Source organism: Hemicordylus capensis, chromosome 1, assembly GCF_027244095.1.
Source record: "Hemicordylus capensis ecotype Gifberg chromosome 1, rHemCap1.1.pri, whole genome shotgun sequence".
Taxonomy (NCBI): Eukaryota; Metazoa; Chordata; class Lepidosauria; order Squamata; family Cordylidae; genus Hemicordylus; species Hemicordylus capensis.
The window spans coordinates 317,092,951-317,116,908 of NC_069657.1; the positions used below are offsets into that span (position 1 = coordinate 317,092,951).

Consider the following 23,958-nt stretch of genomic DNA (forward strand, 5'->3'; position numbering starts at 1 on the left):
TTGTCCCCAGGCAAGCTTGCTATGGCCCTGGGGCCATGATGCCCGAAAACATGCTATGTATCTGTATAGCAGGAAAAGCCTGAATGTTTAGAGACAAGGAAACCCCTTTTTGCCATTTTAATTTCCAACAATGATTTCTCTGAGCAGGAATTATGGGTAACCAGAAATTCCAAGAATATATAACAACCAGTCGGACATTGACATTAGCAAGGTAAAAACATGATTTTCTGACAGGGTTGATTTGATTTAAATCAAATCAATTTTAGGCATAATTGAGAGAGCGAGAGAAAGCGTGCGAGAGAGAGCGGGTGTGTGCGTGCACTGCATGTACACCACCTGCAGAATAGAATTGATCAGGTCTGCTTTTTCTAATCCCCACATACTGCTGTTAACATGTTCACCTAATAACCGCTCTGAGCCATTTTTGGTAGGGCAGTATACAAATCAAATCAAAATAAATAAATAAATATTATTAGATTAGAAGTTGACATCTTTGACCTAGGTTCTTTTTTTAATGAATTAAAATGAAAATAAAATTCAATTTAAATTTAAAAATCTGATTTAAATAAAATAATTTCCTTCCCCAAAAGATCTTCCATTTTAATCAACCCTGTTTAGTGGCTTAACAATTCCATTTAGATTTCCAATAATTCTTTAAACACAATAAAGCTTACTCTTTAGGAATCAGATGTTCCTCCAACAGTGCACGCGATGGGTTCTATCCCAAAGACATTTACACAGCTGAGGCAGGTGTCCCTGGTATTCTGATACTGCAGGTGGTTGTCTAGTGGGTCTCTATAGTTGGACTGTCAGCCTTCCCAGCACCAATCACATACTGGTCAGTGACACTGTCAAAGCTGATCACAACAGCCATCCCTTCCGCAACCATAAAATCCTACAGATTAGGGTGCATGCAGGCAGCAAAGCAGGACAAATTTTTCTCCCAGTACCTTATGAAGCACACTTTACTTACCAAGAATGAAAGAGAGTCTCACAAGACAACTGTCTTATTCTGTCCACATCTGCTTTTACTGCCTTCACCTCCGCTAGCATCTCTTCCACTCTGGAAGCCAACTGCTGACACAGTGGATCATGTTTTCGCATCCTGCATCCAACAGGCAGCTGATCTACAGCCACTGGAGTGAGATATTGGAGTTCTGAAGAGATGAGCTCCAGTACTGACTTGAACACTGGCTGGACTTGAACACTGGATGGACTCAGTTCAGTTTCTTTCGATGACATTTCTGACCTGGGCACGTTCAAGGATTGGCCTTTTGGACAACACTCTATAAACCACGACAGCTGTTCCAGGACCACTACACACTGCATGGCAAGGTACTGCAACCTGTCAGTCCACTGCTGAACACCATCTTGAGGAGGAAATGCTACCTCGTATTCATTAGTAACATTCAGCTGAGCATCAATCTCCTGTACACAGCTCAGAAAATTCCTGTTCAAAAGGCAGGAGACAGTTAATATATAGTAGCCTGGTTGATCATGGTGCTTTCAAAATACTGGACATTTATCCAGGGATTGTGTGTTAAAACATAAATAAAATCTATTATTTACCATGTGTATACACTATTATATTCACCTTCTCAAATAAGAACTATTAACAATCATCTTGAGATATGTATCAACATTACTTCAAAGTGAATTAAAAACATTAATGTCTTCAGCTTTTAAACACCACAATTTAGAGGGGAGGATTTTTTTAAAGGAACAATTGTACTTTTGGTGATGGTGGATGGAAGCATTCTTTCCTCCCATTTGCTCTCTAGGCAGGACTTATACTAATGAAGCCAGACCTTAAGAGTCTGCTGGACAAGATCCCACCCCAGTTTTCAGGAAGTACTAAGCTTTGGACCTTAAACAAATTAACAACACCCTTTAATTGCAATCAAAAGGGGGAGCAACATGAAAACATGTGACACGATGGAAGAACCTTAACAGTACAGTAATGGGGACCTCCAAGACAGGACTGTATGTCTGGGAGCCAGAACTATTTTGGGAGCAGAGAAGTATTTATAGATCACTGAGGTGGGCCTGGATGCCACCCACCCACTAAAAGGAAACCACATTGGAGAGAGGGAGCCCAGGGCATTCAGGGTAGGAAATGAGATAGAGGTTCTAAGAGGTGTGTGTTTGTGTGTACACACACACACGGACGGGGGTGGGAGGGATATTCTGCTGATCCTATTGAGGTGGGAGGACTTTTTGAAGGACCCTTCAACCAAAGGAAGCATTAATCCAGGAGAAGATGCCCTGTTTACGGTGCCTAGTAAAAGATGGAAGTCCAGATGGCCACTCTGAAGATTTCTTTGAAAGAGGCATTGCTGTAGAAGTTGTCACCCTAGTGGACTTGATTATGATGCCAGAAATGAATGGTATATACACTTCGTAAGCTAATGTGATACAGGCCTTGATCCATCTTGCTAGTGTGGAAGTTGAAACTTTCTTGCCCACAGTGAAGAGAAGAGAGACAAATAGATTTTCTGAAATGGTGCATTATATACATCTAATTTGTGTCACTCTCATTCATTAGGATGAGAAAAACTGATGATGTCCTGTGACCTGTGCAAGTGTGTATTCATGGAGGCAACGAGTTCCTTGATCCCTGCAATGGTTTATGTTACTTTTCGTCCCTCGTACCACTGGAGGAAGGCTTTTGAGGTGGCTTTGCAAATGCAGTGAGTGAATGGAAGGCTTTCTGGATGTCAGAGGCATCTATGATGGCTGTGGAGCAGCTACAGTCTTGTATTCAATCTCCAGGTGGCAAAATGGAGGTGCATTGGGTCTGGAATGACAATGGGTCTTTGATTCAAAGGTTGGGGAGCTGAGGAAGGATTCATGGAGGTTGGGAGGCCATCAGCCCTAGAGCTAAGAACCATGGTTGGTGAGGCCACTGTGGTGCCATGAAGATCACGTCTGTTTCTGGCGAGCCTTCCTGAGGATTCTAGACAGGACTGGAGTCAGAATACATAAGAGACTGGGGAGCCAGAGCTAGGAATACTGCTGCTGGGATTATTGCAAGGAACTATGACAGCTTATGATTCACTGGAGAGGCAAAGAGGTCTGTCGGCTGGCCAAATTGCCATTGGTTTGTTGAGAACACTGGAGTTGAGGTGCCATTCCAACTGATCTAGATTCTGAAAGGTAAGCCCCTTTGCTTGCATTGTAAACCCCACTGACATGATGTGCTAGGAAGCGGCAGAGGTGATATTCTGCCAGGTATAGTAATTGGGTTGATCCTGAAGGAGAATTGAATCTGGTCCCCATTTGCTGTGGAGCTGCTCATCTGCACCAAGACATTTCTTCTTTAGAGAAAGAGCTGGAAGGCTGAGGTAATTAGTCCGAAAGCAGGAGGTCAAAGCAGTTGATGCTGTGAGATGACTTTCCTTCTATCCATCTGCCTGGAGTCATGCTGTGAGACTGCAGTGAGCCTGCACCCACCAGCTAGTGAGGCTCATATTTGTCCCCACCAGCATCATGTGTGTCACTGAGCATTACCTGAGGAAATTGTGGGTGTCTAGACTCCATAGAATCATAGAGTTGAAGGGAGCCTTGCAGGCTGCTTAATACAATAAATCCAGAGCTAGATTATCCCCAGACAGTTGTTCAGTCTCTGCTTGAAGACCTCCAAGTGAGGGACAGTCCTCCAAAGGTAACTGGTACCACTGTCAAACTGTCCATGCTGGTAAGAAGTATCTCTAGTGTGCAACCAAAATTTAGCCTCCTGTTACTTAAGCCCGTTAGATCTATTCCTGACCTCTGGGACAGCACAGAGCAAGTCTTTCCCTCTTCTGTTTAACAGGCTTTCATATATTTAAAGGATGGCTGTGTTCCTTGACCCAGTCTTATTGTCTTCTAGCTATACATACTTACTTTCCTCCTAGGCCTTGTTTTCCATACCCCTAAACAATACATAAAAGGAAGCTTGTGTCGACTCTCTTCCTGCCCTACCTAGCTTGAAGAGACTGAAAGATCCAGCTGACAAAGACCACTAAAGGTTGAGTTGAAAAGCTCCAAGTGAGTGCCTGACTCAAGGGCAGGGAGGAATAGGAAGTGAGAATCTTCTCCAATGGGCTCTTAAAGTCTTGCCTAACTAAAGTAAGTTCTGGTTTGAGAGCAAGTGAGAGTTGTGGATAACCCTCACCACCTACCAGAGAAACACCAATTACAGGTTGTGGTGTACTGCACTAAGTGTGAGATGACAGGATTCCTACTCCAATTAATTAGCATCTCTGTATTTTGCTGGTTTAATGTGTGTTGTCCATAAAAGCTCTGGGCAGGCAGAATACACAAAGAATATACTGTTTTAATATCTGCTGTTTAGAGTAGTATATAGGTGCAAGTGAGTGCAGCAAAGTCGCTTTTTAAAAGCAAGGAAGTGAAATACAACGTGAGAATTCAAGAATTTCCACATTAAAACATTTTCTCAAGACAATAATTAAACTGCCTCCCTCAATAAGCTACAATCACCAATTTCAGCTCATTTCAGCATAATCAGGGAGTGCTTAATTTTTAGCATACCATCACTCCACCATCAAAGAATAAATGATAGAATAAAAGATGGTTTCAGAATTTGTTTCTGAATAGGTGAAGAGCATTAAAAGGGCCACCGCCTTTAGGCACGCAATGAGGCTTTGAAGCTTGCCCCTCCCCTGCACCTCCCCGGGCTCTTCACACCAGGGGATATTCAGAAGCAGCACATGAAAGCAGGATATCTCCAGTACATACACGCAATGGAAAGTCCTTACCTTTCCAGCTCTTGCACTGCTCTCAGTTCTTGTATTTAATTACCTGTTGAGAAAACTATGGAGTCCCTCTCTCATTTTGATTTTGAATGCATTCCTTTCTAAATGAACTAACAAAATGCACAGAAAACAGAAGTACCTCAAGATAATCCACTGCTCTGTCAAGGAAGTGAGAGTACTCCTCTGCTTGATAAGCATCTTCATGAGGTGGGCAGGGAATCCTTTACATCTCTCAATAGCACTGAGCCCAATTTCCTGCAGTGACAAGGTACAGAATTAGATTCTTGTATAATGTTTGCCCACTACAACATGGGCCTGTAAAGGCATGAGACTTTTTTATTTGTACCTATCATCCCAACATATGAAAAAGCAAACTACTGTGCAATCCAATACTTTGCATGCTTACTCAAGAGTAAGTCATACTGTATTCAATAGGTAAACTGAATACTCCTAGGTAAATGTGTATAGCACTGCAGCCCTAAAAACTTTTCAGGCAAGCAAACTGAGAATGTTATGTAAGAATATAAGAAAATCAATTTAAAAAACCTACATTTAAAGTGAAGATTAGTGCTGAACAAAACAAAAAGTTCTAGATAGAACGGATGGAGCCTACTATCACTTATTTCACTCCCCCATCACAGTCTCCTAGGACCTCTCCCATGAACTCTAAGTTTGGTTTGCATCCAACTTTAAGCACCAAAGTTATTGGTGGGACACAGCAATCTTATAAGCCTTCTTTGCTCCAGCAAGTAGGCTAAAAAATCCCACTACAAGCAGTACTTTACAGTTTTAATTTACTTATTTATTTCTGTATGTAAACTGCTTTGGGAACTTTGGTTGAAAAGTGGTATACAAATATTCATCGTATTCAATTTTTTTAAAAAAAATGCTTATTACATGTTTTGATAGTTTTCTAGAATTGCCATCAAAATTAAGAAGACAACTCCAGTTTTTCTGAGAGGCATAGAACTGAATAATGAACCTAACTCATCATCAGTTCAGTAGTTTAAGGTCTTCTTAAAAGACAAGGTGAGTTCAGCAGTCATTTGGCAATTAATACAATACAGAAGTGACAGTCTACTAGTAGACTTGTCTGTGGTTTCTTTTCACTTGTGCACCTATGAAGTCTACAATATGGGCAACTATGAACATGCCTGAGAAAAACTATATTGATCTGACATAAAGTGTCTAACTTTGGAATGACAAAATGAGCTTGTATTGCCTATTAAAAACCACTAAAAGAGAAATTGAATAAAATCCTTTGTCTGGAGCGATTGTTTTACCTTTGAAGGTGCTAATAATGCTGTCTGAAGCCTACAGTGGCGTGCAAGAGACTGATAAAAGTATTTCTGGCATCCATCCCAGGATGAAGAGATCTCAGAAAGTAACCTGGAAAGTATTAAGACTTTTATTCTCCCAAGATAATGAAGTAGGCAATTTCAGTCTTTATTCAACAAGGTATGATTACACATAAGCTAAAAAGACATGTAAATTACCTTTTTAGTCAGTCTCAACAATTCCTTGTTCTTACATTTATAGCAACTAAAATATCCTAATTAAAATGAAAGTCTCCTAACTTAGAAGGCCCAACAAGCTCTTTCTGCTTTTTGAGGCCAACACTGTGGGCTTAAGAACAGAAAATACATACGTTGCATCCAGTTTGTGTGTGCAGTTCACTAAAGCTAATGCACTGCGCAAATCCAATGGACGAAGGAAAAGCAGATCCTGGGAAGTTTTTGAACGAGACCAAGCAAGTCCTTTGCGATATGACAACCCTAGGGAAAACATTTAAAATACATGTAGCTTCTTAATAGTTTTCATTTTGAGGTTTGAGGTTAAAATATATTTAGTTGGTCCCCATAAAACACAATTTTAGACAAAGTTCCCTTCAGAATTCTGCTTAGCCAGTGAGTTTAAGAACACCAAGATCTAAAGTTTCCACTGCTAAGGTCTTTTTCACTCCAGTGGCTTTATGAGAACACTAAAAAAGAAAAGAAAAACAAACTAAGGCAGCCTAAGAGGTGACTGGTAATCCAGATGATTCCAAGAATTTGTGTCAGTGATTGAAAGGAGCCGAGGGAATAAGTAGGAACAGTGAACTAGCAGATCTTGTGTCAACATGCAGACACTGGACTACATCCAGACTAGAGATCTGATAGTGCAATCACATTGCACAAAGAAAGCACTTCTACTTCAGACTAGTTCTTGTGCTAGCAGAAGATGTTGACACACTGCACAACATGCTGTGCAGTCTTCTCTGAGTCCTATGGCTGCAAAACATCATGGAGTACTGCAGCGCTACAAACTTAAGGGTGTGCAACTTCTCATGTTGTGCTAGTGCAACCATGGCCTGGATGTCAGTCGCTGACTGAGGCTTATTCTTCCTGTGGGAATGGCTATGCAGTCATGTGTCACTCATTACAAAGCAAATCACGTTTTTGCATTACATGTGAACCAACCCAGAAAGAGACAAGCAGTAACGTTACTGCAAAGGCTGCTTAAAGCGAGTTTCCCCCAAGACTCCTCCTCACCCATGTACAGGTCTACGATGGTGGGAGAAAAATTAGCATGAACCCAGAGGTTCACGGATACAGGTCGCTGAAATGCTCACGACTGCATTTCATTGTAGTATTTTTACAAGCTGTCACAGTTCTGGAAACTACTGCTAGCTGCATCTATGTATAGCTGAGGATGCTTACTGTTAGGATAAACATACTGTGAACCAACCCTCAAACTTCAGGGTGTCAATTTATATGTTGTAACAAAACAACAACGACAGCAGCAGCAGCTGCCGCTGCCACCGCCACCTTTGGATGGGGTGGTGTATAAATATAATAAAATATTAAACCAACTCCATAAGGATCAAATGGTATGTTTGGAAGACTGATGTACATTTTTGTTCATTTTTCAAAACAAAAACAACTAATTCGATTTCATCTCACCCATAGTTGCAAGGCTTTTAAAGAGTTCTGATAGGGCCCTTTGTTTTTGCACAAGTAAGTGCTTGACTTCCGACTTCTGTTTTTCCTTATCTGCAGTTGGATTGACTGACATGTTTTGTAGCTCATGGGCAGAGGAAATGATGTCACCTGAAGGGAAAAAAAAGAGCGCCAGTAGGTAGCACCTATGGTTAGAGTGTTGGAGTAGGACTGGGAAGACCCGAGTTCAAATCCCCATTCAGCCATGAAACTCACTGGGTGATTGGGCCAGTCACATATCTCTCAGCCTAACCTACCGCACATGGCTGTTGTGAGGATAAACCTAACCATGTACACCGCTCTGGGCTCCTTGGAGGAAGAGCGGGATATAAATCTAATTTTAAAAACCATAAAATAAATAAAATTATTCAGATTCAGCTTGTGTTTCTCTAGCATTCAATTTATTCTGTGGGTTTATACCCATTATATTATTTCTACGGGGCCTACCTGTGAAATGGTCAAGGTTCTCAACTAGATCCAAACAGGAGTTGTTCTTCACTAGCGTTGTGCATATCTTCTTCATCCGTTTTGTAAGCTTTGGTAAACGACCTTGAAGAGATTCTGGGTGAAACACATCTCCTTGGAATTCCTCTAAATGAGAAGCCTGGAAAAGGTTTCATGACAGCAAAGGCAATGGGACCAAAATCAAAGGGCTGCATGAACAATTGTAAGTTTATCAATAGCTAGCTCTTAGCCTCAACAGTGATGAAGACCAGTGATGAAGAATCGCACTGTTAGAAGGAAATTCTTCTGCATGTTCCATTTGTCAACCTATAGAGCCAGTCTTATGGCAGCAAGCACGAATTGTTCCCTTTGCTAAGCAGTTTCCCTTGGTTTGCATTTGGAAGGGTGACCATAAATGAGCATTGTCTGCTGTAAGGTACTCCCCTTAGGAGATGGGGCTATAGCTCAGTGGTAGAGCATCTGCTTGCATGCAGAGGGTTCCAGGTTCAATCTCTGGCATCTGCAGGTAGAGCTGGAAAATTCTCCTGCCTGAAACTTTGGAGAGCCGCTGCCAGTCAGTATAAGACTGAGCTAGATGGACCAATGGTCTGTCTTGGCATAAGGCAGTTTACTATATTCCTAATCTCCACAGGGCATGTGTTCAGCTACTACTAGAGATAGAAGGCTGGACTACATAGACTTGTGGCTTGAGAAGCAAGTCAGTTCTTAGATTAATCTGTACTTTTCACACAAGGAATGACTATCACCAGGCAAGACAAATGTTCCATGTATTCTCAGCATCTAACACCATAGGTAAAAGAATTCAAACTGCAGTATCCTAGAGCCAATCTATACATGTAGAGATCACATGGTACAGAGTTCCTGGGTATATACCATTTCAAATGGCAGGTAAGGAATAGTAATGCTCCCCCCATGCAAACTATAGAAGAAAGCTACCATGTCAGTGAAAAAGCCAGAACAAAAAAGTCACAGGACTCTACACCACATGATTCCTGTACACTTTTACATCAGAACTAACAAAGCCATATTTACATCTCCTGCAGGCATGTGACCGAATAGGGCAGGGATTGGTTCCTTTAAAAAACAGCTAAGCAGATCCTTACCTGCTCCTCTGCTGCCCCATCACTTTTCCAGGTGTGGTGCTTGCTTTCCAAAAGGCAGAGCATGGCTGTAGTGTTGCTCCCAATAGCCAGCATGCGGGCCATGTGCATGCGCAGTGGCCATGTGCGTGCCAACGCCGCATGCAGGCTGTTGGGAGCAACACCACAGCAGCACGCAGCCTTTTGTGGGAAGGCAGTGGGGCAGCTGTGGACCTGCTTACCTGGTTTCTAAGAAACCAATCCCTGCCCACAGCTGTCTGAGCCAGTTCGGGCACACCCCTAATCTACTGAACTTCCTATCTCATATTGAAATTGAAACACACTGAAGCTGTTCTCATGAGCAGCCAAGCCTAGGCTTGTCTGCCCGTGAAAACCACGGGAATCCATGTGGATCCTGGCAGTGCTGCGGCGCCAAACCCAGCACTGAAGAAGCCTGGCTCTTAGCCAAGGTTCCTCCAGGACTGTGTCTCAGTGCGAGCTGCTTGTAGCCTGCGCTGACACGAAACAGGCATCTAGAGTGCCCATCCCCAGGGGAATCCCCCAGTGCACTGTGGGATACTCGGAGGCCAGGATAATGAGTCCTGGCCTTTCTTTACCCACGCTGCTCCCGGCAGCTTTGGTCTTGTGGGCTCGTGGCTTGCACGCTGCAGGGTCTGCACACAATCTTCTGGGGTAAAGAGAAGTTGAACCCTGCCTTCCTCCCAACCCACAAGCGCAGTCGTGTGAATAGCCCCATTGAGAATAACATTTATGTTCTTGATTCTCTATTAGCATTCTCAAAATGTTATTTTCGTATTTATTATATTCCCATGAATAGCCCGCTGTTACAAATGGGAGTGCTTGCATATGCACGCAGGGAATCCAACACGCAGATTAAGAATGCCTGACATTCTACCTGAACACAAATTAGAAGTTCCGATACCTGAGCATCTGTTCTAGCAGTCAGTTTTTTCCTCAATATGTTGTTCAAGCTCTGAATTTTAGTTTCTTGGTTGTCAGATGCTTCCTGCTTCTGCAAAGAAACTAGTTGCTCTGTCTCCACCAAGGCAGATCGACAAGGTTCATTGAGAGCAGTCTCAAACTTCTTCATAAATTTAAAAAGTGTCCTAGTCACCATGGAAAGACAGAAATGAAATAAGGGGGTTTGCTTGTTTGTGGTTTGCTTATGTGAATACATGGCAAAAGTATACTACAACAGTCAAGCATCGTACAAAATCCATTTTTTAAAGGTACACATACTTTAAGGAACCCAATACATTCTCCCAAGTGACTTATCACTGGGTTGTTGGATATTTGTGCCCAAAGTGGAGGGGCTGTTGGTATCAATCTGGCAAGCTACATGCATGTAGGATAGTTAAGAGACTGTATTTGCTGCCACGGCATTATGCTGGTAGCAAAGATTTATACTGGCAATTAGTTTAGCTATACAATCCCAAAACAAAGTTCTAGAAAAACACATTTACAGATTTTAAATTCTCCCACTATAAACACATTTACTGAATTTAATTCTCTACCTTTTCTTGATATTTCTCACAATGGGTTTGAAGACAGCATGAAGAAAGAAAAGAAGGGAGAAAGGCTCCAAACACAGAAGACCCCCCCCCTTAAAAGGCTGATTTAAGTGCCTCATGGTCCAAAAATGGCACTCCACACTTCAGAATTACCTGTGAGTCTTCTCCACAGACTGTTTTATGGACCAAAAGCTAACATCATTCCATTTAGAGATTTTCACAAACTCCTATAAAGCAAAACAAAGTGAGTCAGTGAATTGTGATCTATTTTACCAGTTATAACAAATTACTAGTGAGTGACCCGCATTTTTAGCTTGAAGAGAGATACGAAGCAGTCAGGGTAGCACTCCATTCTTTATCTGAACTGGTTTTTCCCAGGAGACCATACTTTGGTTCCTACAGCCAACGGCATCAGTGATCACACCAACAAAATCTTGTTCTCACCTTCAGTTCTTTTTCTATAGGTTGTCGAAGTTCAGTCAGCCTGGCTTGCACACATTCTGAAAACTGCTTATAGTAATTGTATAGATTCCACAGCACGTTGCACAACATGTCTGAAACAAGTAAAAATAAATTTCATTCATAAATGTTTCTACTGAGGCTCCTAGAGGGCATTCGCCACGATAAGGATGGGGCCTCCCACTGAAACAAGTAGGTAAGGTCTTCCATACAGAACTTCTCCTGAGAGAGGGGCCACCCCATCTCCCCAAGTCGAAACACGATAGCAGGGGGGCTCTGTTAAGAGCCCAGTCCTTTCCTTTCTTCTCTCTTCAGCACTATAGGCACAAGCAGTCAGCTAGGTGTGCCATTAAAAAAACATGGCCGGGTGAAAAAGCGGGGTGAGGTAGGGCTTTGTGAAAACCTTTACTCACCACAAACATAGGCCCCCTTTGATGACACGACCAGACAGTGGTGCAAGTGCTCACCTCATCTGCACCAGTATGCAAATCACAATTCATCTTCTTTTTTGGGCAAGCTGAAGACAGATCATCCTGGAGATAATCTATTTATGTGGTCGACACCGACTTGATGGCAATCAATCAATCAATCAATCGAGTATCAAGCTCTGAATACTGTGCTGCAATGAAGCAGCTACTTCAAGAAAAGCAGTCCCTAGTGATATGTGGTGTTCAGCATGATCCCTTCCCTTCTTTGGGCTTTTTTTTTTTTTGTCTAAGTGAAGGGGAAGGATCCCAATTTTACAGAAAAAAACTGTTTTCCTAGAGGAGCAATACTTTCAGAGAAAAGGTTTCACTCTCCAAAAGGTTACCTTTCGCTACAAAAAATGAATCCTAGAAAGCTAAGTTCAGTCCTATTAAAAATTGGTAATAATAATTGTAATAAATACTGAATAAACCTATGAACTAAGTGCTGAGTAGATGGAAAATTAAAGCAGATAAGCAGCTTTAAAACACATCTGGAAATCAAACATGGTTTGAGTTCTACACTATAGTTGCACATATCACTGACTTGACATGATGTCTGAACTAAGTTGCTTTAAGGTAAGCTGGAGTGGAGAACGCACACACAATTTGATAGCAAGCTCTGCCTAATATGCAGCGATGCCATTTCAAGGTCTACTATATAACAAGCATACCTTAATAACCCAACGTTGACCACTACCACATAATCATTTTCTAGGAGGCAGGGAAGACTGGATGCAAGAAGGTGGGAAATATCTTCTAGTCTAGCCCCTCAGCCAAATATCTCTTCTATCCAGATTCTGCCATCCTAATGGATGGAGAGGAGAGCACCCCAGTGTAGAGACCACTAGCTGGTATCAAGCAGGAAGAAAGGGGGTTCCTTACTCAACAGCTGACATCCTGAATAAATTACTCAGTGGAAGTCTCATTGAAATTAATCAAGACAAACTTCTCCTATTGATTTAAATGGGATTTCCATGGAATAATTTAGTCAGGATGTCAGCTACTGATGCCTGGATAACCCAGAAATAAATAAAATGGAGCATTGGTTCACTCACTGTGAAGGCTTCTTCTTGCTGCTGCATCCAAGGATGTCTCAGAGTGGGTTATGCTCCTCCATGTGGCTTGAAGGCAGGACTATGCAAATTAAGTTGAAGCCTTTAAGAGCCACCCAGTTCTTTTAGGCCAAGAGCCAAAGCGCACCTTGAAGATAAACACTGAGCAGAAAACATAGAACAAGCGGAACAGCAAACCATGACAAAAAACAAACCCCAGAGTGTTAGGATCAACTGGTGGACAGTATGAAAAAATAACTCCTGAAAGTGCCCTAGCTAAAAGGAGGCACATGTGCTGAAGGGAGGGTCAAGACGTCCTTGGATGCAGCAGCAAGAAGAAGCCTTCATGGTGAGTGAACCAATGCTCCATTCTCTGCTGCTGCAATCCAAGGACATCTCGGAGTGGGGACACACCACAAACCTCAGCCCCAACTAGGGAAGGAGCCCCCCCTATTCCATAGGAAGCATCATCTGGAGAACCCGCCACCCAAAAGCTGCATGGGTGGAGGTGAAGGAGTCCAATTTATATTGTCTGGTGAACACAGAAGGAGCCCTCCACGTATTTGCTCTACAAATATCCCAGACAGAAGCGCTAGTAGAAAAAACAGCCGAGGTAGCTGCGGCCATGGTAGAATGAGCCAACACTTTAGAGGGAGTCCTAAGGTACTCGGATTCATAAACCAGGGCTATGCAAGCCCTTAACCACCGAGCTATGGTGGTGGAAGAAATGGCCTGACCCATCATTTGAGGTAAAGAGGAAACAGAGAGTATTTCCGTGGTACGAATATGTTTTGTATGTTTTATGTACGTCTTTGGACATCTATGGTTGGCCAAACTGTGCCAGGACGTCAGGTGTACAGGCTTTTGGCAACGCGAGGGCAAAACCACGTCTTGTGACAAGTGAAAAGGGAAGGCCACCTTTGGGTGAAAAAGGGAGGCTGGAATTAGCCCAACAGAGACCTAAAAAAAAAAGAGCACAAGTTCTTATGCACCGACAGGGCGTGGAGCTCTGATATCCTGCGGGTCAAAGTGATTGCTATGAGGAGGGTAAGCTCTAAAGACAGGAGGCGCAGTGGAATGGACTTCACTGGTTTGAAAGGGGAACCCTGGAGTGCCTGAAGGACAGTATGCAACTGCCAAACAGGGAGTCGATTCCCACTGGGGGAAGAGAGCAGAGTTGCTCTTCTGAGGAAACACTAAGTGTGGATGCTGTTGCCAAGAGTGTTTGGAAACCCCTTGGATGAGTCCCACCAGGGAGACAGCTTGGCATTTTAAAGTGTTTGCAGAAGGACCTTGGTCCAGTCCGTCCTGGGGGAATTGGAGGAGGTGCTTCATGGTAGCCAATTCCTTGGGGATTGCATACTTAGTAGACTATCTTAGGAAGGCCCTCCAGGTATGCTGGTAAATGGTATTTGCTGAAGGACGCCTGGAGACTAACATTGTGCCGAGCACCTTGGATGAATAGCTGTGCCATTTTAGGAGGCACAGTTCAGTCTCCAGGTGGCTAGCTTTAACCAGCTTGGATCCGGATGACACACTGAGCTCTGTTAAAGGTCTGCTGTGGCCAGTCTGCCACACTTCCAGTCTTCTCTGTACATGATGGGCTTCCATGGATGTCACAAGCTGCTTGGCCCCCCAGAACAGAAGCTGTTTCTGCCTGCAGGGATCCCGACCTGGTCATTCACGTGCACCTTGTCTCTGCCACACTTATATCAACACGTGTTATTTGTGAATGGCGGATTAGTACAGCAGGAGTGCTGTCAGGTTTGCTCAGAGTTCCAGCCAGTTGATACTATGCTGTTTTTCATCTTTGACCACTTCCCTTGAGGTGACTCGCAGAGGCAGTGGGCGCCCCAGCCGTACTTGCTGGAGTCTGTGGCAATGATGATCTGAGGCGGATCCAAGAACTCTTTTCCCACCAAGAGGTACAGAATAGTTTCCCCACAGCTCAGGGACTGAAGTACCAGATGCGTCATGGTGACCCCGTCTGCTGGATTTTACTGCAAACTCCGGATGGGATGGTAGAAGAAACTACTGCAAGGCTCTCTGGTGAAAGCAGGCCCATGGCACTGACTCCATGGCTGCCACCATCAGCCCCAGGATTCTGGAAGTGAGAGGTAGGGGTGTGTCCGAACCAGTCCGGAAGCCATTGTAAAGGCCTCCGGACTTTCCGGACCGGTTCGGATCTGGCTGGTTCGGGTCCGGGTGGGGGGTTTCCTTTAAGGGCGGGGAGGGTTTACTTACCCCCCCGCCACTTGCCCCCGTCCAGCGCGCGTATTTAATGTAATAATTGGGGCAGCAGGATACTTCCCTGCTGCCCCTTGTCCCTCTGCAATGCCGCCAGCCGCTTTGACTCACAGTTTTGAAAGTAATTACTGCTGCCCAGTGCCAATAATGAAGTTGAAGAAGAAGCCGGCCTCCACTTCGGCGCCTCTCCGCCCGGCAGCTCCCCCAGGAGCCGCCGCCGCCTCCCAGCAGCCACTGAGAGCGGCTCTGCCATGGAGGACGCGCCGCGGCGCCGCGGCAACCCTCACTTCCGGCTACCATGCGACTTTCCCCCACATACAGAGTGGCTGCATTCTGCCACTCTGTATGCGGGGGAAGTCGCATGGAAGCCGGAAGTGATGCAACCCTCACTTCCGGCTTCCATGCGACTTCCCCCGCATACAGAGTGGCAGAATGCAGCCACTCTGTATGTGGGGGAAAGTCGCATGGTAGCCGGAAGTGAGGGTTGCCGCGGCGCCGCGGCGCGTCCTCCATGGCAGAGCCGCTCTCAGTGGCTGCTGGGAGGCGGCGGCGGCTCCTGGGGGAGCCGCCGGGCGGAGAGGCGCCGAAGTGGAGGCCGGCTTCTTCTTCAACTTCATTATTGGCACTGGGCAGCAGTAATTACTTTCAAAACTGTGAGTCAAAGCGGCTGGCGGCATTGCAGAGGGACAAGGGGCAGCAGGGAAGTATCCTGCTGCCCCAATTATTACATTAAATACGCGCGCTGGACGGGGGCAAGTGGCGGGGGGGTAAGTAAACCCTCCCCACCCTTAAAGGAACCCACCCCACAGTGCCGGACCGCAGCTCTGCGGTTCCGTGCACACCCCTAGTGAGAGGAGAGGAAGGGATCTCTGTAAGCTTCTCCAAAGTGAGCTTGTGCTCTGGGGGTAGGAATAGTTTGTCCTGTTGTGTGTTTATCAGAACACCCAGATGTAGCAGTTGGGGTGAGGTGGCTTTTCTCTCTGTTTAACAAAGAAGCCGTGGTCCTGGAACACCCGAAGGGTCCCTGTGGGCTGTCTGAAGAAAAGGAGATTTTATCAACAGATTGTGCAATTACGCAAATATCCCTACACCTAGGAGGCGGAGGTGCGTTAGCACTGGTAAACATTATTGTAAATACAATATTAGCAGATTATTGTAAATATGCGAGGTGCTGAAGAGAGGCCGAAAGGGAGCACTTTGTATTGGCAATGCACACCTGTGTAAAGGCAGCGTAGTGGGTGGCGACTGTCCTAATGTAATGGGATGGCAAATAAGCCTCTTTAGATCTATTATGGTTAAACAATCAAGATGTTGGAGGGCCCCCACAATTGACCTTAGGGACTCCCAAGTGGAATTTTCACTTTTGTATGTAGAAGTTAAGAATTTTAAATCCAACACCACCCATAGGAAGCCAACCTTTTTGGGGGACTGTGAAAATGATGGAATAGATGCCTGTACCCTGTTGAACTGTTGGGACATGCTCTATGGCCCCTATTGACAAGAAATGCTGAATTGCCCCTGTGAGACCCTTGTATTTTAAGGGTAGGTGGGAGGTTTGGAGTGAGTAGGAAACAGTGAGGGAGATTTGTGTCCCGTCCTTATGGAGTAACCTGCCTCGATGGAAGTGTGTACCCAGCAGATAGAGGTGGTGCACTCCCAGGCGTGCCAGAGTGCAGAGAAGCAACTACCCAAGGCCCCCCAACCCTGAATCAGAATAGCTTCTTAGACCGCATGTTTTGGGTATTGAAGGCCACCCTGTTGCTGAAGCCCAGTCTGGAAGGCCTGGATCAGTTCCAGGAGGAGCGCTGTAACCTAAAACCTCGATCCCTACCACCAAGTTGGGATGTAGGAGCAGAAAAAGTGCTGAAAACAGTCTCCTCCCCTCTGTGTGATCCATTTTATATGTCACGAGGGCATTGCTTTCTTTTTATTTTTTGACTCAATGAGGATTTCTTTCATCCCCAATGTCTTCCCATTGAAGGGTACTGCTATGAGGCTGCTTTTGGAGGTAGCGTCAACCTGCCAATATTTTAACCATGAATTACAGCAGCCCACTACTGAAGCCACTGCTGCCCATGATGCAAGGCAAATAGAATCCAGAGTGGAAGCCGAGATAAAGGCCTGTGCCTTATGTAATTTTAAGAGTGTTTGCTTCATGAGAGCTGTACTAGAGTTTGGTTCTTGTATCAAGTCATCTAACCAGATGAGGGATGCCCTGGCTACCATAGAGGCAGTTGTGGAAGCTCTCATCACTAAGGCAGCAGAATCATGAGTGGGCCTCATGGCCCCTTCTAGGTGTTTATCAGTGGGGGCTTTTAGGTTGGGTTCCCTGTCCCGGGAGAGGAATGATCCTGAATCATTGCCACCACCGGTGCATTTGTGGGTGGGGAAAAAAATTCTCCCCCCACCTTGTGAAAGAATAGAGTTTGTTAGCTATTGCTAAGTTCTTTCTATTGGAGACGGGAAATTTTCATTCCACCTTTGCGGCCTCCACGAAAAAACTATGGAATTAGAAGGGCTATATATTTGCCCTTGGGCTAGGAAAAACCAGCACACTTGGTGGTTGGGATTCCAGAGATGTGGGTGGATCGAGTCTCAAAGTATGTATAGACTTTATTTATCAGCGGGGCAAAGTCCAAATAGCAGAAGAGTCTATGCGAAGCCTCTGAACCTTATGGTTCTTGCCCATCAGACTACTCCTCTTTTTCTCTGTCTGGGTGGTGTTCAGGGTCTGGCACACCATAGGGGTCCCCTGGGGAATCCTCCATTGGGATGGTCTCCTTATCCAAGGGAATAATAGGTCCTGGGGTAGATTGAGGCTTAGCTAGATGGTTCTGAGGGGTCCCGCTGGGGCATCTGGTACCCTGGGGTTAGGCCTTCTAAGGTCAGGCAAGTCAGGGCCTGAGAGTTCAGAGAGTGTATACTCTTTCCCCTTTTGCTTAGATCTAGACTTCCCCTCTTTAGATGTTTAAAAATGTGTTTTTTGCTTTTTTCTGTGGCCTTTTTTAGGGGCAGGGCTACCTGAGGTGGAGGATGAAGCACATGAGGAAAAAGATGGTCCCCCTTTAACCCACTTTTTCTTTTTGACTTTAGTTGGTAATAACGTTCAAATTAGTGTGCCAGTATATCTACAACCCAAGAATGCCAAGTAGGTGGCATGTCTGTGGGCATCTGGGTTACAGTCTGCTGAACTGGCATAGGCTAAGACGTTCCAGACCCCCTGGGGCTTGTTAGGGCAGCGAGGGAAGCAGAGGAAGAGAATAAGGCCCACCATGGGCCGAGCTCACCGGTTGGCTGGCTGCTTCCGCTGCGGCGCTCCTGGTGACCACCATCCGTGCTCCTGGGGAGGCCTTTGCAGCAGCTGGGACTTGGCCGGAATCTGCATCCTCCAGTGCAGCTGCAGCCTGTTCGTTGGTGGCCTGGCGCTTGTCCTTTGCCGCGCCTGACATGCCGCGGGTGGAGGCAATGGCGGCCGACAAGGGAGCTGGGTCACTCCCAGCAGCCGCATGCTCCACGTAGCTCAGGAGAGTGGGCAGAGTGGCGCTGCCTCCGCTTCTGCTGATGTGGCTCGGGCTGCCCCAATGGCGGGGAATGGAAGCAAGGCGGCTGTCTGGTCCACTCCGCCCAGGTCAGAATCCTGTTTTTGCGGACATTTGCCTGAATTCACAGTCAGATGGTGGGAGGTCAGAGTTTTTTGTGCTCTCTGGAGCTCTGGGGGCTCTCTAGGCATTCCTGGTAACGTGGCCACCTGGGCAGGTTACCAGCTACCTGAATGGCCTTCAGAAGGTCTTGCTGGTGGCTTTCCCTTCGGGAACCTAATGTGAACTTTGCGTTTAGCTTGGTCTATGCAGCAAAGGGAAAGAAAGACGACAAGAAAAAGCAGTGGGGAGAAGAGTGGGGGAGGGAGAGGAACAAAACTGAAAGTAAAACTAAAGCTAACCTCTCCTCTTTTTTTCTGTTTCTTTTTTGGTAAGATAGAGTTTTAGAAGATCTTTGAACAAAGCAAACAGTCAAGAAGAATAAATGGAAATAGGTGAAGAAACAAGGAAGTAATCAGAGAAAAACCAAAGAGAGAACTGCCTGGAGCCAAATGCAGGACTAAAAGAACTGGGTGGGGCCAGGCTCCCCGGCTCTTAAGGGCTCCAACTTAATTTGCATAGTCCTACCTAGCCACATGGAGAAACATAACCCACATGGAGACATCCTTGGATTGCAGCAGCAGAGAATGGCCATGGCTGACCATGAATGCTCAAAACAAAAACTAAGAGCTATTGGACTACATGAGGCTTGCAAGTAAAACTATTACCCAGTCCTGATCAAAGACAGGAAAAACTTTAGCCCATTAAAAAAAATACTTACCATTTCCTTCCACCTGGGGCATCAGAAAGACATGGCAGTGGAATTCCAACAGCATCTGAAGTCGTGTGTGAAATTCCCCCAATGTAGATCCTTCTATGAAAGCCTGCAGTGTATTGACCACTGCAGTTAAATTCACTTCTATCAGTTTCACAAAATTGGAATTACAAGGGGAAAAGATAGGGGTGGGGGAGAGAAAGAGAGATCATTCAAACTGATGTTGTTGTTTTTTTAAAAAAACCAAACAAATCTGCTATTCAGGTTCAATGCTGGCTCCTTCTTACCTACCTGCCAAGAAACTGGAATCCAAACCTCAGGTATATGTGCTCCCTGCTCTTCTCTCTGAATCAAATTCCCCCTACCCTAATTGTGGTTAAGGAAACCATAAACACGTTCCTTAACTGCAATTAGCACTAACCAGAAGGAGCCTTTAAGAGGAGCTAAAACTTACTTTAAACTTACAGTTTCAGATCCTGGTAAAACAAGAACCCTAGTTAGCATTAAGTATGGTTTAAGGTTGGTGTGATAGCTTCCTTAATCACAGTGAAGGCAGAAGGAGGAGGGAAGGGCTTGGAGAAGACTGGTGAGTATGAAGAAGGAATGAACATTGCTAAGGTTAGATTCCAATGGTTTAACCACAGCTAAGATCAAGCTAGTCTGTACTGGCAAAATGAGACCATTAAAATGTGTGGTGTTGTGTTTTTTTAAAGACAATTCTTCATCTATATAGATAGCTTTATTATTTCAAAATATTAATAGTTTTGCAACACAGGAAAAGGTGTTTCCAGAGATAATAAAAAATACAAGATTGTCTTTATTGGCCATATACTTGGACCATTCAATTCTTTTTCTTTTTTGGAAAGCAGTTATAAGTTTTGCTTGTAAGGCATACTGAAAACTAGCACTGGATGAAGCAATCTGATTTTTCAATATGCTATACAGTGAGAGAAGTTATAGCACACTTTCAAGGCCATGGATGCAGACATGGATTGTATGTTATGAAGCATATGTGTCTTATCATATACAGCTCCAGCAGTTCACTGATAAACCTGTAAAACTAATATTAAAAACTGGTAGCTGGAAAGTTACCTTCAGTTTTCTTCTCTGTCTGTTCTTGCCTATATTTCTCAATCATCTGATAGACTGAAAACCAGTGCTTCATCGATTTTTCTGTGTGATGTTTCATTGTGTTGTCCAAACTAACAGACCAACAGCTGACAAGACAAGAGGAGGGGGGAAATCAAACCAACCAACCAATATCAAGCCCTACTACAATCCATGCACCTGTGATTTAAGGCATCAGTGTATACCCACATCTGAAGAAGCAGCTAAGTGCAGAATTGGTGAAGTATTTGTATACAGTCTAGAGACTTCAGTAGTGGGTGGTATACAAATATGGTAAGTAAATAGAGTGTCAATTACACAACAAAGAAAACACCAAAAATCTTCACTAACAAAACAAACAAACAAATAATCATGTATACAGCTTATTATTTTGCATAACCCACTTGGTTATCACATTTTGAAAGAATATGAATTTAGGAGGAAAGAGATGGAAACCAGGGATGTGGTCTGTACAAGCTGAAGACAGCAGTCACATTGAAAGTAAACAAAAGTTGTGTAAGCAGTGAAACCCCCCACAACTACTGAGAAGCCCTGATCAAAGCCCCTTTAGTCACTATACATGATTAACACCTCTCCCTAACAAACACCACTTGAAAATATTTAAAGCAAAGCAAAAACCACATACTTGAGCTCTAGTTTACGCCACTGGATGATCAGCTGAGTGACCGAATCAAGGTGTTTCCTCAGAGAAACAGCTAGACTAGCTGTCTGCTCCCAATCCTAGAAGAGGAAGGGATAGCTTTCAAGCAAAAACAAACCTTTAGCAATATACTTTACAGCAAGAGAATGAAAAGCCATTCCTTGCCAGCTATCCATGGAAAATTAATAACTTTCCTCTACATATTTTTAGCCTACTTTCCCTATGGAAAGTAAGCTTATGAGATCAACTGGCATTCTGTGCCCACCCACATGCCCATCATCAACTTTGCAATGCCTGCACCAATATGAACCAAATTGGGTACAGTTGTAGGGACACATAGGGAGACCTCAACAGCGTCATTTGTGATGACAACATCTACCCCAATTCAAAGTGGCAGACGCATAAGCATTTGAGCTGCAAGTGGGCTAACTTGTGAACCACCTAACTGATTTGAACCAAATTTACAAAAGCTGTATGGGATGACTCAAAGGGATGACTCAAAGGCATAGTTTGTAATAATGTCATCCACCCCAATTCAAGATGGTGGACACGTGAACATTTGAGGCGCAAGTGGGCTAACTTGTGGACCGCCTAACCAATTTGGACCAAATTTGGTGCAGCTGTAGGGACACATAAGGAAACCTCAATGGTGTAGTTTGTGATGAAGTAATCCACCCTATATTTCAAGATGGTGTACATGTAAACATTTGAGGTGCAAGTGGGCTAGCTTGTGAACTATCTAACCGATTTGGACCAAGTTTAGTCCAGTTGTAGGGGTAGTGAAAGGAAAGTAGGCAGATTAATTCTTACCAGAACTTGTTATATAGTACCTAACTTCACCAAAACACATTGATAAAAATCAGGTGAATAATAATAATTTTGGGATGTTAGTATTCTCTCACTCTCACTCACACACTCCAATTTCTGACCTGAGACTTGGCAAGCAGAATTTCTAAGCCATTCAGGAACTTTGAGAGGGGGCTGGAGAGAGGAAAACTACAGATTCTATCCGTCACAACCAAGAGCTGCAAAATGAAAGACAATAATGTTTCTGGATGTCAGTTTCCAAAATGAATGAATGAATCAATGAATGAAGGCATCTTTAACTTGAAAAGAGATGCAGACACAATGTACAACTGATTCTTTTGCTGCTAAATATGGACACACTGTCCACATGGGCAATTAGCAGTACATTCGACTGTTTAGAAAACATCATTGAGACAAAGTCTTGGTGTATAGACCACACATGAAAAGAAATATTTTAAATTACATGCTGGTTAGTTAACTAGCAGTCAACATACACCACTGATGCATACATGCATATCCCCTTTTAAAACCCTGGAATTTTAGGCTGGGGCCACCTCTTACCTGAACAAGGGCAGGGTGTTCAGGCCATTCCTGCAACAGTGCTTTCACTCCTTTAGTGAAGTTTTCAAGTACTTGTTGGCACTGTCGTACTTGTTGAATATTAGGATGGTGATAGAAGTCATATGGCTCTTGGTGCTGAAGGGCAAGCTCTGAAGTCCCTTCTTCAAAGAGTGTATTCTGCAATATTGTGCTTGCAAGAAGTTGGCTGCCATGAAGATCATCATCCAGTTCAGAACCTAAGATTTGGAAGGGGGAGAAGATGATATGGAATGGTAAACTGGAAGTTCTGTGTCTGGGAAAATGCATCTTACCTTAGAGCGATGATAGCCAAATGGTGAGCTGTGGTCAGGCCCTTGCCCCAATTTGCTACAAGCCCTCCCCACATGAAGTGAGACCACATTCCAAAGATCTCTGTGCAAGGCAGATTGAGCACACAAAGTGAGAGCACGCACCAGGAACACGCAATCTGGCAGGCACTCCACATGAAATGAGAACACACCAGAGAGATTTTGTTGGCACGCCCTCTGCTTGTGCACTCCCAACTCTTTGCTGTGGAAGCAGTTTCCAAGTACTTGCACACGCCCCTGCAAATATAAGCAGCTGCCCACACTGTGTTCTAAATCAGCCTAGCATGCCTTCCCGATTCTGAACACTAGGCCAAACAAGTATTGAGTACCTCTAGACATGTACTCCAGGACTCTGTTTTGCTTGGCTTTTCCCCCAGTATGCTTTTGGTGTTATTTTTGCTCCCTATGGAATATATTAAAAATTCAATTTTCAAGGAGTTTTCTACAGCAGCTAAGTGTGGCTGACTCCAATAAAAAACAAACACAAAACTTCTAAAGCAGGCTCTCTGCTAACTAGTTGAGTTTCTCTATCCCAGTGGAACTTCTCCTACCCTACTGCCTTCAGTAGTACTCTACTCAAACCGGATATGCTCATTATTAAGGTAGAGAAAATAAAGGCCACTCATGCCCCCATATTAGCTCTCCAAAACTCAACAAGAAGCCTAAAAGTGCAACTATAATGTGGTGTTAGACCCCAAAATGCCACAAAACATTTCAATAATGTTCTTCTCAAAAGTTATGTATATAAATAGCAACGGTAGAGAGAAAGCGTAAAAAGTATAGCTGTGCTTTTCACATAGCAATTCACTGAAATCTGGGGTGCCTTGGAAGCTTAACAAGGATTCTTCATTAAGAACAACAGAGGCCAAGCAGTCCCACCACAATTCTCCCACTGCAATGCAAGGACATAGGAAGTGTTGGATGGGTTTCTAGGGCATGTTCTCAGGTCATGTGAGTGATGGGGAGGTCCTATAACATAACTGGGTGTACACCCTAAAACATGCTTCAGTCTTCTGGAACACAGAGAAGTGCCTTGGCAGTTCAGGTGAGATGCTTTCCTAAGAGACAAAGTTCGCAAACCATTGC

At 44.3% G+C, this 23,958-nt stretch overlaps 1 protein-coding gene across 3 annotated transcripts in view; it reads right to left on the reverse strand.

Moving 5' to 3' along the window:
• The window catches only part of MDN1 (midasin AAA ATPase 1), a 211,576-nt gene that overhangs the window by 31,067 nt on the left and 156,551 nt on the right, over positions 1-23,958 (reverse strand). For all 3 annotated transcript variants that reach the window (XM_053287391.1, XM_053287389.1, XM_053287388.1), the window contains exons 66-79: positions 22,526-22,761; positions 22,087-22,182; positions 21,143-21,237; positions 20,482-20,606; positions 19,396-19,533; positions 11,256-11,365; positions 10,965-11,038; positions 10,223-10,406; positions 8,183-8,339; positions 7,700-7,846; positions 6,406-6,532; positions 6,041-6,146; positions 4,897-5,012; positions 974-1,450 (exon numbers count right to left, since the gene is read on the reverse strand). In XM_053287391.1, coding sequence (XP_053143366.1) covers positions 974-1,450; positions 4,897-5,012; positions 6,041-6,146; positions 6,406-6,532; positions 7,700-7,846; positions 8,183-8,339; positions 10,223-10,406; positions 10,965-11,038; positions 11,256-11,365; positions 19,396-19,533; positions 20,482-20,606; positions 21,143-21,237; positions 22,087-22,182; positions 22,526-22,761 — 2,188 coding nt within the window. The remainder of the gene's footprint in view (positions 1-973; positions 1,451-4,896; positions 5,013-6,040; positions 6,147-6,405; positions 6,533-7,699; positions 7,847-8,182; positions 8,340-10,222; positions 10,407-10,964; positions 11,039-11,255; positions 11,366-19,395; positions 19,534-20,481; positions 20,607-21,142; positions 21,238-22,086; positions 22,183-22,525; positions 22,762-23,958) is intronic.